Raw genomic sequence first — 16,908 nt, forward strand, 5'->3', positions numbered from 1 at the left:
TCTCAGGATGCTTGTTGTCACTGCACTGCTGCTACATGATTGGCTGATTGGATAACTGCATGAATAAGCGGGTTTACAGGTGTTCCTAATAAGTACACTGCGAGTGTAATTCATGATGATAGATGGGTTTGAGTGAAATATCTTAAACCATTGAGCAAATAATCATCAGGTCCAGCGTGTTGGTTTATGACTAAACACCTGCAAAAGTAATGGGATTCCCATCAACCTCAGCTTTACTTCTATTTACTGCTAATCAAAGGTGGAGGAAGTATTGACATCTTTTTGGGGATTACTACACAGTTCAAATGCTCAATACAAGAAGACCTGTCAGCCAAGAGCAGAAATCTGAGGCTGCAGTGGGCACAGGATCACCAAAACTGGGCAGTTGAATACCAGAGAAACGTAGCCTGGTCTGATGAATCAGGATTTTTACTGCAAATGGTAAAGTCAGAATTTGTTGTGAGCATGAATTCATGGACTCAACCTGCCTTGTGTAGTCAGTCCAGGCTGCTGCTGGTGTAATGTTGTGGGGAAGGTTTTCTTGGCACCCTGGGCCCCTTATTACCAATCACTCATATATTAAACACCACTGCCTATCTGAGTATTGTTGCTGACCATGTGTGTCTCTCTATAGTCACAATTTATCTCTAATGGCTGCTTCCGGCAGGATGATGCTCCATGTCACAAAGAAAAAGTTGTCTCAGAGTCATCAGACAGTCACTAGATCTGAATCCAGTAGATTTGCAGCATGAATGTGCAGCTGATAAACCTGCAGAAATGATGTGATGCAGTTATGCCTGTATGCTCGTGGAGCATACAGCATGTTTGTACATACGGTCCCATGTGGACACTAAGGTCATGTCCTTTGTTTTAGTTCCACTAATTTGGGTGTTTTGATGAGCTGAGGGTGAATTTACAATGTGTAGTTACAAACAGATTATCCATGGTGGGTTTTTCACAGTAGATTTTAATGTCTATGACATTCTCCAGTCAGTTGATAAAAGAAAGGGATGGAGAACACCAGAATTGCAGTCCACACCTTGCATCGTGGAAAAGATTTTAAAAAAGGCATTTACCCCATCATGATAAATGTATTATTCATTTTATTTTATTGAACTGTGAAAAATATGAAAACAAAGCAGATGATGTAACATATTCTTTGGTGGCTAGTTAAAAATATCTTATATATTTAAGTTTGACCAGAGGAGTGAAACTTACTGACCCAACCCACTGCTCCTTTTCTATTTTTATTATACTTGATAAGGTTAGGAGTCAACCACATTTTTCACATTTTATGTTTCTAACTGTTGAGATGATATTTTCTGTTCATTTTCATACTTACGTGATGACAATGCAGTTTCAGCCTTATCCACGCTGCAAAATCTTCAAAATCCCTTTGTTCCGTTTAAGTTTACCTTGTATAATTCATGTGTAATTGCAGTCTTTGAAATGCCTAGAAATACTGAGGTCATAACCTCTGTGTCTCAAAAAGAACTTCCGGCTTGCCGAACATATGAGCAAGCGATATGCTTTGGCTGCCATGTGATGAGCTCCATGCTAATTAACTGTTAATGAGAACCAATGTAGAATGAAGGGGTTTACGGGGTCAGTTTCGAGCAGAGCAGGCGGCAGCTGCTAACAAGTTATATATGATGAACACCTGATCTTCTGTTCATTCATGCACAAAGTAAGAAGGTGTTTCTCAACATCACACGCTACGCAGTGACGTCATCTTGTCTGAACAGGATCATGGGATGAAAACAACTCTTCCGGCAACTGCAACAATAATAACGCCACTGATATAATAATAATCATTTGTTTAATTGCTTGGTGCAGACAGGCAGCTCGGGTAAAGAGGGCAAAGAGGCAACTGCTTCAGCAGCTTCTGCCATTTCCAGAAAGACCACAGAAGAGCACTTTCACCCTTCAGGCTGTGAATTTACTGCAATCATTGTTTGTTTTTTTTCTTTAATTCTATCCGTTTAATTAAAAGGTGGTGGAGGTTAGAGGTTCCAAAAGAGTCATATTTTATAACAAGAAAAAGACAATTCACACCAACAAAACTACGTGTATTGTTTATTCAATTTATGTTAAAACTTCTAAAATAAAGCAAAGTATCTTTTTGTTTCCTGGATAACTATCAGAGAGAAGGCCAGAAGAACAACACCACCTGTCTGCGCTCTCATGAGGTACGACAAAAAGGTTCCTACATGCAAAATCTGTTTCACAGGTAACGACGCTCATTCAGCTGGTTTACAGGACAAAGATGAAAACCTTAACACAGTTTTTTCAGGAAGAAAATAAGTGATGAACTAATATGGCAGATGTAGATTATATATAAAATTGCATAATTAAGAATGGGATACAAGAAGTAATAATAAATCTGAATTTTAAATAAATTTTAAAGTTAATTAATTTTTTAATAGCAGTTTTCTCTGAACATGTTGGTCATGTATTCTGTACTTTTGAAATTTGATCCTTACCGAACTTGTTAAGTTACATTTTCTTTGTGTTATTGTTTCTGTAGCTTGCGATTCATGGACTGAATTAACTCAGAAAGTGTTTTTCCAGATGTTTTCTTACTCTGTATATCTTATATGACCCTCTCAAGTTGGTAATTAAAGTTAGAAAATAAGAAATTAAATAAAGGAACTCTGTTAAAAGCTACTCCTGTCATCACACCTGAGGTTGAGGGGATCCACAGGTGCCACATGAGGGCAGTGTAGGTTTGATTATACTGAGAGAACGTCACCAGTCCAGCACACAGAGCAGCACTTTTAAAATCCAGCTGTTGAAAAAAAAAAATTCAAGCAGTATTAATCAAATTAATCAAATGACCTCATAACAAAAAAATTTTAAATAAATAAAAATTGAATTATCTAAATAGTCCTTCTTGTTGCTACACTGCAGTAAACATGGTGAACATAGTGAGATAACTCAGTATAGAACTTCATACATATCTCTACAGCAAAATATTAAAAATCATGTAGGAATTTGACAGTATGCATCTTTTAGTTTTATATTTTGTTTTCAACTTCTGTGATCCTTTTTAAGGTCGTTTGGTATTTGCATATATTTTTATTGTTATTTTATTGTGTGTTCAAGCTGTTTAGAGGAAATTGCAGAGTTCCATTATCATTTCAATGGACAATTAAAGCTGCACTAATCAATATTTTGACATTTACAATGGGTCACATGACTGCACATAATGTAAATACAGTCCCTTGTAGTGATGAACCCACAGAGAATTATCACCAACAAGCTCATTTTTTTGGCTTTCATGGCTCATCAGCTCTGATAAACCCACTACACAGAACCTGCCTGGCACCAAACAACAGACAGAGTTAGCAACTAGTTAGCTGGACACAAATATGGCTCCAGATGAAGCTTGATACTCTGCCCCAAATTGCCAAAAATATTAACGACTACAACTTTCAGTTGAATTAGAAATTGTGCGCGGCCTGCCAGCTGCTGCTAATTGAAATGCACATAAACATACTATTGTAGCCACTGGGGACTCAAAGTGGGACTCTGTGCGTGTCGTTGGCTTGTCTCCAGTGTTCAGTATTTTTCAGATGAACCCATCTGGGACGTGATGTCACATAAAACTCCCAGGGTTCCTCAGTGTCCTCCTTACATTGTACAGTGGATGGAGAGCTCCCTACTGCGTCATTTACTGTCATTAATGGTGATGGAGACAATTGCTCATTTATCACATGAAGTGGTGCAGTGTGCATCCCACAATGGCTTCCTCCATAGGGCCTCAGTCTTATTCACACACTGAAGGTCCATTCTCGCACTAATAATCAGCCAGATGCGAGTCACTCTAACTGTCTGATGGGCTCAGACTGCAAGGAATGAGCTCTTTTACATGCTGCAGCTGTCCTGCTTTAAAAAAAAAATTTTTTTTTGCTTTTGTCATTATTATGCAACTTCACTTTTTTCCCCTCATAATTATTGTGAAAAAGTGCAGTTGGACGAGGGAAGCGACTGCAGCACAGAGCAGTGCTGTGCAGGAGGAGTGGCAGGGGTGCTTAGAGATGATAATCGGTTATAGAGTTGTGAGGTTTCTAATTGTGCTTTCATGAGACGTCGTTGATTAATGGACTAGTTGACAGACATCTTGGGTTTGTTGTCCACATGTGCACTGTCCACAGGGGTGCTGAAGAATCCACTCCAGCCTTCCAGCAGCATTGTGGAGCCTCTTTTCTGAGAGAGGAGAGCAAGAGAAGAGAGGTGGTGGGGGGGAGGAGGAGGAAGAAAAGGAGTGGGAGCAGAGAAAAGAGAATGAAACTTTGAGGCTTTCGGCAGCGCTGTTGTAAAGGGGAGTGAATGAGTGTGGGGGCCGTGCAGCCAGCCACATGGGCCGTTCTCACTCGGGATAATGGAGGCCTTTCTGTGGTTCTTAACCCCCTTGTCGCATGCTGGGAACGGGCAGCCGTCCGCCCGTTGCTGACAACAGACACGCTCAGACACGCTCACCCGCTGGATAATTGAATTTTACACCCAGGAAAGTCACCTCCTTCCCTGGCCGGGTCCCCCGCTACACGTGGCCCTGACAGGAACTCTCCCAGGATCAACATCTCATCCAGGGGACGAGTCCAAAGTGGGCCCAGTGTCGGAGTGAGAGAGGGAAATATTAAGAGGCAAATGGTGCCATGATGTGAGTGAGACACCTCTCGTCATTGCATTTAAGGCTGGCAGTGTTAGTCAGGTGGTCGGTCCCCAACTGAAAGTACTCAAATAGTATTGGATGAACTGGCCTGGAGCCCAGAGGACAAACCTGAATGACTTTGGTGATCACCTGACTTTTCTGCTAGCACCAACAGAAGGTTGGCATCAAGTTTTTTTAGACATTCAAATTCCCCCTAATTTAAATGTGGGCGTATTGTGCCTCATTGACATTAACTGTGTACTATAAATGCTCGTATGGGGCTTCACTGCTGTTTTACTACCTCTGCAGAATGTGCAACACATAATAAGGAAGTGTAGTGTTACAGGTGGGTGAATGCTCTGTAATTGCTGTTGGGGTGGGCTTATTAGTTTCCTACACAACAAGATGAGGATTAGATTGGTGTGTTGTTTTCAAGAGTTTGTTTTAAGGGGGTGAGCTGAGGCCCCTAACTGAGGGGGGATTACATGATAATGTTGTGGTAGTTGTGATGTAAAGAGACACTGATCCTGACCCTCCCTCCCTCTCCCTCTCTCCCCCTGACGGCGGCTTCTCACCCTCAGGCTGATGATCTCGTCGGCAGGGGGACCCGGGTCACCGCCCTCCGCGGCTCTCTGACCACATACAAAAGGTGTTTCCTCCCTGCGGCTGTGGTCACTTTCACCTGTCACTGAGACTTTCTCAGTGTCACCCAGCGTCTGTGAAGGGGGGCGGCTCCAGGTGAGCACCTGGGTGTAGTTAACAACTCCTCGGCTGGAGCAAGTCCCGAGGGGCACTCTGTCCTCATGTCACCTGGGAGCGTCAGACGCTCGGGCATATGCACAGGTTCCTCTAACCAGATGACTCTGACCTGAGTGTATCACCCACAGACATTATTTAGTAATGAAAAAATATTTCAGAGAAAAAAAAAAAAGTTTTACGATAGTGTGTTAATTACGAGGTTCATATGAATGTATACAAATAAATAAATAATTATAAAATCACTTTTTCATTGTGTCAATCTCAAATCTGAAACCAAACCTTCGCCTTTAGCTCAAAATTTTGCCAAGTTAAGACTCAGTTCGACTAAAGTGTGACATGTTTTCATATCCACTGTACACCTGCAAGTTAAAACAGACACATTTCAATTCAAAGAATCAAATGTAATGTAAATGCTCCAATTTCAATAGAGATTAAATTAGTAAATAAATTAATATTTTTCTTGATGTATTTTCAAGATATTAAATTAAATTAAATGACCTTAAATTAAAAAACCTTTACTTCTGCTGCCCAAATTTTCCTACAGTAGAAACTCAAGAATTTACATTTTGTCACAAACATTTTACCTCATCCCTCAGTACCTAACCTGAACCAGGTGTCATGTTACTGTACTGAATGTTCAGTGATGTACCCCCCCCAAACCACCTCATTCATCAGGTGTATTTCAACTCCTGTGTGTTTGCCTTTTAAGCTGTCCTCAGGTCTGTGTTTGCGCAGCCGTCACTGGCAGAATGTGCAGCTCACTGTAGGTGGATGAACACAGAGACTAAATGAGAACTCTGTGATTGACCGACATTCATACTGCTGGTCGCACAATACCTGATATGCCGACAGCAAACACACACAGAGGGACTGTCACTCTGCAGCTGTTTTTCATGCTTGAGCTTGACGAGTCATTTCCTCACCGTAGAGTTATGTTATAACACATACATATATGTTTTGTTTTTTTTTTAATGATGGATGATATGAAGGTGGAGAGGTAATAAATTCCTCCTTACATTATAAAAATGAATACTGATGATACTGGCATTGAAAGCAAATTTTCTGTGACATTAGGCCACAAATTTAGTTCACAGAAATCACACAATAAACATTTGTCATTTGCCATGGAAACACGATTCAATTATGATGAAAATGCACGTATAAGGAGCTTATTAATGAAGTGTTTAGTTCATAAATCATGATCCATACATAAAAATTCATTAATGTCCTTTAATGGTAGAAAACGTTGGTATTAATATGAATAATTTCAGTATATATCAGTATCGGTTTACCAAATTGTGTGGAATGTCAAATCGCAAACAATAAATAATAAAGCAAATCCTGGATTAAAAGAGGTAGTGTGAAAAACTTTCCAGAATACACAAAATATCACTTAACTTGCATTTCAACCAAAAAAAAGACAAGAAAAGACATAAATTAAAATGATTTTGATTTTACTGCAGTTTCATAGCGGAGAGACCAAAATGCAGGAAATGTAACGTGCAGTAACAAGAGCATTAAGAAGAAGGGTCTAAAGCATGAAGGGACTGAAAGAATAAAAGCGATTGATAAGATTTCTCTAAAACATAAAACACTGCTCCAGCAGTTTAACAACGTCCTTCCGCGAAGTTGGGAAACTCACAAGAGACAGATTTTTCACCATTTCATTTTTTTAAAGCTCCAAACACATTGGATCATGCAATTTCCCATAATGCACCTGGATAGCATCTTTTCATCAGACACCGTCCCTGCCTCCTAAAAGCTCACTTGTGTCAAACTCCACTGCAGTTTATGATGCAGACTCTCTGTCAAAGGTCTTGAGCCTTAAGCTCAAGCCGAGATGAACCCGATGGTATCTGGAGTTATTGCAGCTGTTTCCACAGGGTCCACTTCTCTGTCAACTATTTATATATATATCTACATCCGCCTAAAGATATAGTCCTTTTAAAGCTGCTCTCAGGGAGGACTATGGATAATCCAGGGTCAAAACAACAGTTTCCAGAACTATGTAACTGGTGCTTTAATGTTGTGTAATGGTGTTGTAATATGCAAACCCCTGTTGTAGCCCTCCTCCTGCCAGCAGAGGACGACATTCGCCTCTCTCCCATCAGCCCCTCTGTCCCCCCTCTCTTCCAGTCAGCCTCCGCTCTGTCCCCAGCGACGGCCCCTCCCATCAAAGCCATAACCTCTCCTAATCCCCCCACCCCTTGTTGCCTGGGAGACGGCTCAGACGAGCAGGTGATGCATTGACAGGGAGCAGATGGTTCCCTGTGGAGGTAAGCATGGCTGAACAATGCTTCCATATTCATCATAAAGTCTCGCTAACTCTCTGCGTCTCCCTCCTTCAACTGCGAGTACACACATAACTTCAAAGCTGAATGAGTCGTGCTTTCACTGACGCATGCACACACAGATACCGGTGATTGAAGCAAGCTAACAATCTGACGGGTCTGTCAGTGAGGCGGGGTCTGTGCAGACTGAGCGGGGTGATAATGTTGTGACAGGTTATGAGACAGAGCTTGTGATAAATAGAAGCTCCTGCATTCAGAGGAAGCTGGTTTACAGTACCTCAGATGGGAGGCAGGAAAAGTAAAGACAAACAATAGGGGTTCCTTGCCTCGGCCTCACTGCGCTTGTCTTCTGCAGGTGTTTTCGGGCTTTTCGCCGCAGTAACTCACTCCTCTAAAGAAGCTCCTTCTTTAGCCCCTGTCTCCCCTGGAGATAAAGTACAGACACCCCACTCTCCCTGTCTTTCTTTCAGCTAACTCCTGAATAATCCAGCAACAATACAGGGCTCTGAGGCGGTGTGCAGCGATTCGCCGCAGGCCTGACTTGTTTTGGGGTGCAGCAGGGGTGGGGGAATGGCATTATGGAGATCAGCTAATGCATGTAAAACACTGCATCCATTTTTTTTTTTTATTGGAACAAGTGGTTAAAAAAAAAAAAAGAAGTGTGCAGCACAATAGAGGCTGTGGAGCACTATGCTTAACCCACCACACCTGGAGCACACAACAGGGGGTGAGAGTGGCAGCCCCCCCCCCCCCCACCCCCCCCCCCCCCACCCCGCCCGCCTCACCCATCATCACCAGCACCACAGTGCCTATCAATACAGGCTGTAAGGAGCTTGGTTGGGCTACAGGAGGAGGGGGCTGCCTGTATTCACGGCCTGACTATGATAAAGACGCACAGTGAGGAGCCATTCAAGAGCCCTGTGCCCATAATGGAGTCACTAATAGGTGCCTATTCAGCAAGGAAAGTGTTTTCTGGAGGAGAAAAAAAAAGTTTGGGGGAAGCAACAATCACTTTGTCTGCTGCCTTGTGTATGTAAAATTTATGCAGCGCTCCACCCCTCCACCCTTTTCCAACTCTTTTTGCTGTCTTTTTTTCATTCTTTAAAGAGCGTCACCAGTGAATAGACTACATGCATAGTTTGGAGTCTTCCTTTCATCCTTACTTGAAAATAAATTGAATGGTGTGTTCTCGAGTGAGTCCTGTCCAGTGGCAGGGATCTCAAAACAGGAATACACACTCTCTCTCTTTCTTTTTCACTTCCCTCTCTCCATAAAACTGTTGGCCATATGCACAGGTGACCAACTCTGACATAAATTTACTTTGTATTCTGTGGCAGATTTGCAAAATACTGTATGCATTGAGGCTTGGACGTTCTATCTGTATGTCTGTATGTAATATAATAATCAGGTAAAAGTGTCATTACGTTTTAGTTTTACTTGCATGTATAAATAAAGTGTCTGTGCAGATATCTTCTTTGAAAGTTAAAGTTAAACTAACACGATAACCATTTAAGACAGTGTTTGTAAGTTTTGCTATTGCTGCATAGTGTTAGCATAAATAGCTGTTTACTTCCTGGTCTTGCCAACAGCTTCAGCCACTGTTGCATTTACAAGAAAAGAGGTTATAATACGTCCTCTGAGCAGCGCTACTTCTTCAGGGCAGACTGGAGGCTACAGTGACTCGGTATCGGAAAGGGACAAGATAGGACAACCAGGTTGGAGCTAGCTGGTTAGCATGCTCACATCAATAGATGAAAAGAAGTAATAGAAATACAATCAAAGCTGGAGGGTTGGTTTCCACCTCTGGAGGCAGCTCTTGGTGAGTAAAAGAATGAAGTTTGATGCTGAACTCAACACAGTGTGTCTCCTTGTCTGGTACGTAAACAGCTGTTAATGCTAATGTTGGCTATGTAGCAATAGCAAAATGTAGAAGTAGCTCCTTTAAATATAAGTTAATAAAATGCTCATTGATTGACATGCACAGATGGCACTTAGCAATAATATGCTACAGATAAAGATCTGAACAAAAACATCTCTGCCCTTATCTGTGTCACTTGTGGGAATCAGTTGCCTAGGCGATAAATTGTTGGGACATTTTTAGATTTGTGCAGGTCCATCATAAAATCAAGCAATACACTGTACTACAAATATCATAAATTAATATCCCTATCAGGACGATGTAATGCCTCTATGCCAAAAGATACATTAAGATCTAACATTTGTGGACATGGCTCATCATTACACCCATTAAGTTAACACTTAATAACAGTAAAGGTAATGACTTGTTTGTAACAAGTCATTACCTTGTAATATTTTATATTATTACAATTGTGTTATATTGTCATTCATTATCTGATTATACAGCTATGGAGTCTTTACAAAACTATATTAATAAACACTTAAATAGAGCTTGTACTTACAGTTACTGTTGCTATGAAACTTCCAAACCATTTTCCACATAGATCTTATCAGTGTTTGTCAGACAATATTAATTTTAGTGTGCAAAGATTTTAAATACATCTCTGGCTGATGCCATCGCCGATAGCAACTGTATTTGCTGCCGACTCCCTCCCTTGCTGCCGAGGCACCAGGGGAGCAGACCTCGTGGATGAGCTGACTAATCATGAAATGCTGGAACCATATTGAAAGAGGGGACATGAACTGAGAAATACTGGGACCATATTGTGCTGCATGTCAGAGGGCTTAGCTGACAGATTGATGAGATGCGGAAATAGCAGAGCCAACCGGGGGAGCAGGAGGAGAAAGGGGAGTATCGAGGGGGGTCCCAGCATGGCATGGCAACCGGGATTTGGAGTCAGAGCAGGACTGCCTGCAGGCCTACCGGGCAGAGCCGGCGCAGGTCAACGCTCTTTGATTCTGGGTCCCACTGCCGACAAAGGGCAGCACGCAGTGGGCAGGGCTGCTTTCCTTAGAACAGCATGAAAGCCCTTGTAATGGTATTTTTATGTGTTTTGTGAGAGGCTTTGTCAGCTTTTGTGTGCTGATGTATGTGTTTATTTGTGTGTGTGTGCTTTTGCAAATGTATACCATCTAAATTAGCCTTTTTTGGATTATTTTTTAAATGATTTATCTTAAAAGTACTTTTATTTTATTTTCACAGGGACATTCATTGCAAATGTGTCCGTGTTAGCCTGGGGGCTAATTTTCAACTGTTAGCCAGATGCTTTACTAGTTGTTCGATTACCAAAAAAAGTGGTAAACAAATATTTTTTTCTTTTCTCAGTCTAACAAAGAGTACGGATAAAAAATGAAAGCCACTTTAATCAATATTTTATATTAAAAATGGATCATGACTGCTTTTATGTGAAAGGTGTTGCTCATAGTAATGAATCCACAGAAAATTATCCATTAATCTGCAGTTTTAGCGTCTTTCAGCTCATTGTTTTGGTTTTCCAACCCACAACTTTACTGCTATGATTCACAGCTGTCATAGTGTAATTTCTTAGATGCAGCACGCACCAGAAAAGCTCTAAAAACCTATTGTACGTTAACTACCCAGCACTAAATGACTTTTTTATTGTAGCCTACTGATTATCCAAATGGCGTGCATAAAATGCCTTGAAAAGTATACAAAATCTTGGATTTACTGACTGGCTCTAAAAGTTTCCCTCATAATAGAATAAAACCATTCACAAAATACTGCGATTTCCAACCATATACTTCCACTCACACAATGCATTTTCTGGCAGTGTCTTAGCAACTGTTATTGTGGCATCTGGATTACCCAAAGTGCACTGCAGAGTCCCCGTAGAGTCGAACAGAGGGAGACCTCAGGCAGAGTGTGCTTTAGGAAGGGAGGAGGTCATGTCACAAAATTAAATAAAGACTAAATTAAATAAAGAAGATTCTTGTTTTTGCAGATTTTGTAAAAGACAAATGTCTCAGGATTAAAAAAAAAAAAAAAAAAGTTTATGAGTTTTTTTTTTTTGTTTTTTTTTTTAGCAAAAGTGGGACATGGGTTGTGTGGGGGTGGCTGCTTGTGCCAAGTGTTTGGTCTGGTCACCATGGAAAACACCGACTGTCTACTCTGTACTTGTTCACATGCCTTGTTAATGTTACACCAAGAGTATATTTACTAAGATTTTCCAGCACTACAAATCTAAAGATGAAGAACTTCACAGCAGAGACCCACTCTAGATAATAAGCTTTGATGGCAGATACAGATAGAGGGCTGTTCAGAACATGCAGAACATGCACACACAGAAACACACACACACACACACACACACACACTAGTGAGGTCTGATTTGTGGAATTGATAGGGTCCATTGTTTCCACAGCACTTGCCACTATATGCCCTGTAATGTAATTAGGGCCAGGAGATTTATGCTGCTGTATAGAAGCCCAGAACCTGATCCATGTTGTGTCTGGAGTCGGGCTGAAAAGCCTTCTCTCTGTCCAGCTGGTCCTGATTTCTGCTCTGGCCTCTGTCACTGTGTGGGGCTACAGTGCTGTTCACTCCTTAATTGAAAGCTTTGGTTTATTGTAGGCCTTGTTTTCGTGTTGCATCTGGAAGAAATATGAGGTTGATGTTCATTATTTGCCTGAAAATTTGTAGCAAACTCAGAGGGGTATCTTATGCTGTGCTCTTGTGTTTGCCAAGGAAACGATGTGCAACGATGAGACTTGCACCAGTTTAGCAGGATGGTAATTATTAACAGCCGTGAACTATTTAAATAGACTGCATTTTTTTTGCCTCCCACAGAGAGTCATTGCCCAAGTCCTCTACCCTTAGATCACTCAGCTACAAGGACTGAAGGTATACAGCCGACAACTTGGAGACTTCAGGATTTCAGTGGTGAAATATTCATAGGGAAAATGAGTAAACTGAAAGACTAGAGCTTATTGAACATGTCTGCTGTTGACAGAGCAGGAGCTCCAGAGCGTCACTGGGAAAACAGACCTTCCAGAAATCAGGATTTCAAGCGTCCGTTGAGACTTCTGGCTCGGCCCAGGCATCCCGTCAGCACGAGCACCTGGTCGCCTGACGGCCCCCGTTCTGCACAGCATGCGCACAGGGTGAGTCCATCCATGCCCACCCAGCTCTTCCTAAATCCACAGCTGAGCGGCCTACTGCCGCCACCGCCCACAACTCCAATATCCCAAATGAAAGACACGTCAAACGCTGCTGAATGAGCCCCATGTAGAGAACATGAGAGAGAAGATCCGTAAGACCCGGAGCATCTGTCCACCTCTCTGACACTAATGAATGTTAAGTAGGTTAGCTGCTGTTGTGCCACTGTCCCTCAGGTCATTGTGACTGGTGGTGGCAGTGGAGCTGTGCTTTTGTCAGGGTGCGCCAACCCCCTGTGAGACGTCTAAAATGGCTGGGCCGCTTACTCCAACACACAATCCCAGCGCCAATAGTTGCCATATTGATCCTTCTTGCTTGCAGATTAAAGCATAAAAGGAGCTCTGTCCTATCAGCAGGGATCCCCACTGACTCCCAGAGCTCATTTCAGGGTCACAGAGTCCTTGCAGCCCCCTGACCCGGACCCCAATATGAACACACACAAACACCGGTGCAAGGCAGGACAGAAACCTTTTCCTGGGATGAACTCCATTAAACAGGATTGGTCGGATGCTCACATTCATGGCTCATTATAGCTGACCCCGGGCTTTCTCTTTTCTCAATCTGGGTGCTCTCCTATTCTGTCTCTGGCTCTAACCTGGCCAAAGACATGCTGAGGTGGTCACCCTCGCCTTTTGTTTGCCATTGATAGCTCGGCCGTTTGCTTGATTGTTTTCTGAACTGGATCTCCTCATCCGCTGTGTTGCGCTGCATTGCCGAGTTCCTGTGGTGTGCTTTTAAAGTTTTGTCTCTGCTTTAGAAACTGTGTAGCTCTTTTGTCTCAATCTTAGTTGGTTTGTAGACAAATCCGGTGGCTGGTTTGCGTGTCACAATCTCAAGTGGTGCCGCCATTGCTGTGGTGGCAGAGTTAAGCTGAACACTTTTACTTTTACACTCATGTGAAAGGAGAGGTGTTTGGATTATCATGGTCGGCAGTCGCCCCCTCCGACAGTTGAGGATTGTCTGTGTGAATGCGGGAGTTATTCATCCTCTAAACACGAGTCTAAAAATTAGTTATGATGTAGACTTTGGGAAAAAAAACATCACCATGTATTAAATGACAATGTGACAATTTGAAAGGGGCATTTGTAGTGATGACCCTCTAGAGGATTATCATCCGAACCTGCAGCTCTTCTCAGCTACACAGGGGTTTATACTTACCCTTTTGGTTGATACCATCATTTTTAAGTCCGGGACGTAACTATGTGTCCAATTAGCGAGTAGTTAAAGACTAGCTGGTGAACATAGTTTAGCATTTAGCTAGAGAGCCAGATATTTCCCTCAGGAATTGATTCGGCTCAAAAACAGAATGACACATTCATCAGGTGGTCAGAAACTCTACTCCAAATTTACTGCAATGTTTCTCCTAAACTGCTGGATATGTAATACCATGTCATTTTACCATATTATTATCATCATGTAATATGTGGGTTTACAAACAAGGTGCCACTGGACAAATGGCAGCTTGTTTACTCCTGGATCCGTCTGTATAATGTGTGTTAGTGTGTCCTTGGGGCTGACCTCACCAGGATGAAGCCCTGATCTCCGGCTCCCTGCTCGATGCCTGCTCCCTCAATTAAACGTTGATTAAATGCCTTTTAATGTGCCCTGACTCACAGACAGGGTGTAATCAGGTGAAACGGAATTAATAAAGCATCCAGTGTCGTGCTCAGGAGAGAAGGAAGGGCTCCCCTGAGAAAGACAGACAGATGGCGGCAGGAATCACCAGAGAGAGGAGAAAGCAGAGTGGGAGTGGGGATAAAGCCAAGACCAGCCACCACTTTGGTGATTAGCTCTAAATTGGTAATTTGATCTAGCCCCTTCCACCTACTCTTCATTGATAAGAAAGGCCATATTTGACCATATTTCCCCCTGCTGGCTCAGACCGGCAGCACAGCACTTCCTGTCCTCTCGAGTCCCGTCAACCCACGCCGCTATTTGCTCAACGGCTCTGACAGGAAGTACCTCGAGGTGGAGTTTGCGTGGAAAAGGGGGGTAACATGCTGTCGACACATGCACATTGGAAAGCCCATCTGCCAGGAATCTCCCTAATCTCATCATCTGAATTGAGCAAGGAAAAGAGGAGCAGCAATCACTTTAGACAAACCCTCTATGGGATTATGTGTTGTATTTGTGATGATGGGTCAAACCATGACATCAAAGGCAGAGCAAGGCCATTGACTGATGCAATTTTGGTTGCGCTAATGGAGCCCGAGCTTTATTATTGGCCTGGCTTTTCACTGTATAATCATGTGTCATCACAATAATGTAATCATCCCATATCTGTTGAGATTAAAAGTTGATTCTTGACGTTGGAAATAGAAGTTGAAAGACTTTAATCACAGCTTTCATTTAGTAGCTGTACTGGATCTTCTTCAGCAGATGGGGTTTCCCCAGCTGTAATAGTAGATATTCAAATTTCCATTGCTTATGAGCACTTTAAGGATGTGGGCTGAAAAACTGAGACTGAAAGTTAATTCTTGATCTTGGAAACATCAGTAGATTATTTAATTTTCCATGTTTGTATTTCCATTTTTCAGAGTATTTTCAACACTTCTCGGAAAAAATGCTGCAACAATCAATAAGTCATCTGAAAAATGGAAATATCAACATCTACAGTAAGGCAAAGCCTATCTGCTGAGGAAGATGGTGTGATAAGATAGGAAGCTTCACTAAGTCAGCCAAATAAGCCTTCCGATAAGATTGTTTTGTCAAATACAATAGCTGGTTTCACAATGTGTAATAGACCGTTTGCTGTTACATCAGTCAAGCTTGCTCTTCTCACATGGTTCATATGTAGTTTACATTGATAACAGCAGCAGATTGGACACACAGTATAGTTGCTGATTTAAGAAAGAGAGGAGCTTCTCATTTCTAGCTGACAGCCAGAAACTTTATTTGCTTTAATTGCAACTAGTTTATTATTTCAGTCTTTAGCTGCTTAGCTTATATTGGACAAGCAAGACAGAGGTTAGATTTATGCTTATATTATTATTATATTGTCGGTTTCACTTTTAAGAGAAAGTAGATATTTTGGATAAGGAGTTTGGTTGCAGTTACTAGATTGTAAACTTGTCCAAATCGAATCTAAAGAGCAGAGCATTGCAAACTCTGATAGCAGTACTAGCTTCCACACTGTAGAGAAATGCTCTTCAGGTTCTCAGGAAGGAGGTGATTTTTTTTTAACTTAACTTGTTGTCAAAGAAAATGTAGGTGGCTAATAATGTGCTCCTTAGGCATGGAGGTCATGCTATGACTGTAGGTAGCAAGCTAGTTAGCAGGGCATGCTAACGTTTGCAATTTCAACATGTGGAGAAATGGCCTACACATGAGTTCAGCAAATTGTCAACTGATAATTTTTTCCAAACTTTGCAAGTGTAGAGTCGCAGTTCATAATAGTGAAAACATAATATTTAAAATTTATTTTGAAAAGCCTTAGTTAAGTATTTTTAAAAAGTAAAAAAAAATACACAATGGGTTTCTCATTCATTTAAATTCTGCCCTTTTTCTTTTGCCTTTTCTGCTTTACTTCACCCACCCCCCCACCCCCCCAGCCACTTCATCCTCTACTGTCTGAAAATGTACTTGATTTCACATTCAGCGTATAATTAGTAACAACAAGGTCATTGGGCCACAAGCACCCATGATTTGCAGGAAAATTGGTTGTTGTTCTCGGTCGGTTCATTATTCAGCTGCAATTAAGTCTTCTATTAAGGATGGAGAGCTTGTGAGGTATTTCTGCCATAATGTGCATAATCATACGTGATGTGCTTTTGTTAAATACAACAGGTACGGCCTAAATTACGCCAACAGACAAAGGCGGTGAGATGGCCAGACCTGACGCTGGCCTCTAGCCTCTCATAGTGGCACTGAATGGGTTTGAGAGTCTGGCACAAGCTGGCAGAAAGCTCCACACCAGTGCACTCCAAAGGAAACACACATCACGCTCTATTGTCCTCTCACCATGCGAGCCTATTTTGCCCCCTGTCACCCACTCTGGTCTGGGGTTACAGCCCATGAATGAAGGGTGAGCCCTGGGAGGATCTGCTCTCTTGCTCCCTGGAGTGGACCGGCTCTCGAGCTGACTCTGTGCTTCTGGGAGCTGCCAGGAG

General features: G+C 42.1%; 1 protein-coding gene across 3 annotated transcripts in view; it reads left to right on the forward strand.

Annotated features, from left to right (window-relative positions):
- Positions 1-12,320: 12,320 nt before the first annotated feature.
- LOC139635306 (uncharacterized) overlaps positions 12,321-16,908 on the forward strand; it is a 54,083-nt gene continuing 49,495 nt past the window's right edge. For 2 of the 3 annotated variants that reach the window (XM_071502490.1, XM_071502491.1), the window contains exon 1: positions 12,321-12,744. In XM_071502490.1, coding sequence (XP_071358591.1) covers positions 12,577-12,744 — 168 coding nt within the window. In that variant the 5' untranslated portion in view covers positions 12,321-12,576. The remainder of the gene's footprint in view (positions 12,745-16,908) is intronic. The other variant, XM_071502489.1, reaches the window with a different exon arrangement.

The sequence above is a fragment of the Trachinotus anak genome, unplaced genomic scaffold (genome assembly GCF_046630095.1).
Source record: "Trachinotus anak isolate AG129_WGS33_773 ecotype Australia unplaced genomic scaffold, CSIRO_AGI_Tana_v1 ptg000018l, whole genome shotgun sequence".
Lineage (NCBI taxonomy): Eukaryota > Metazoa > Chordata > Actinopteri > Carangiformes > Carangidae > Trachinotus > Trachinotus anak.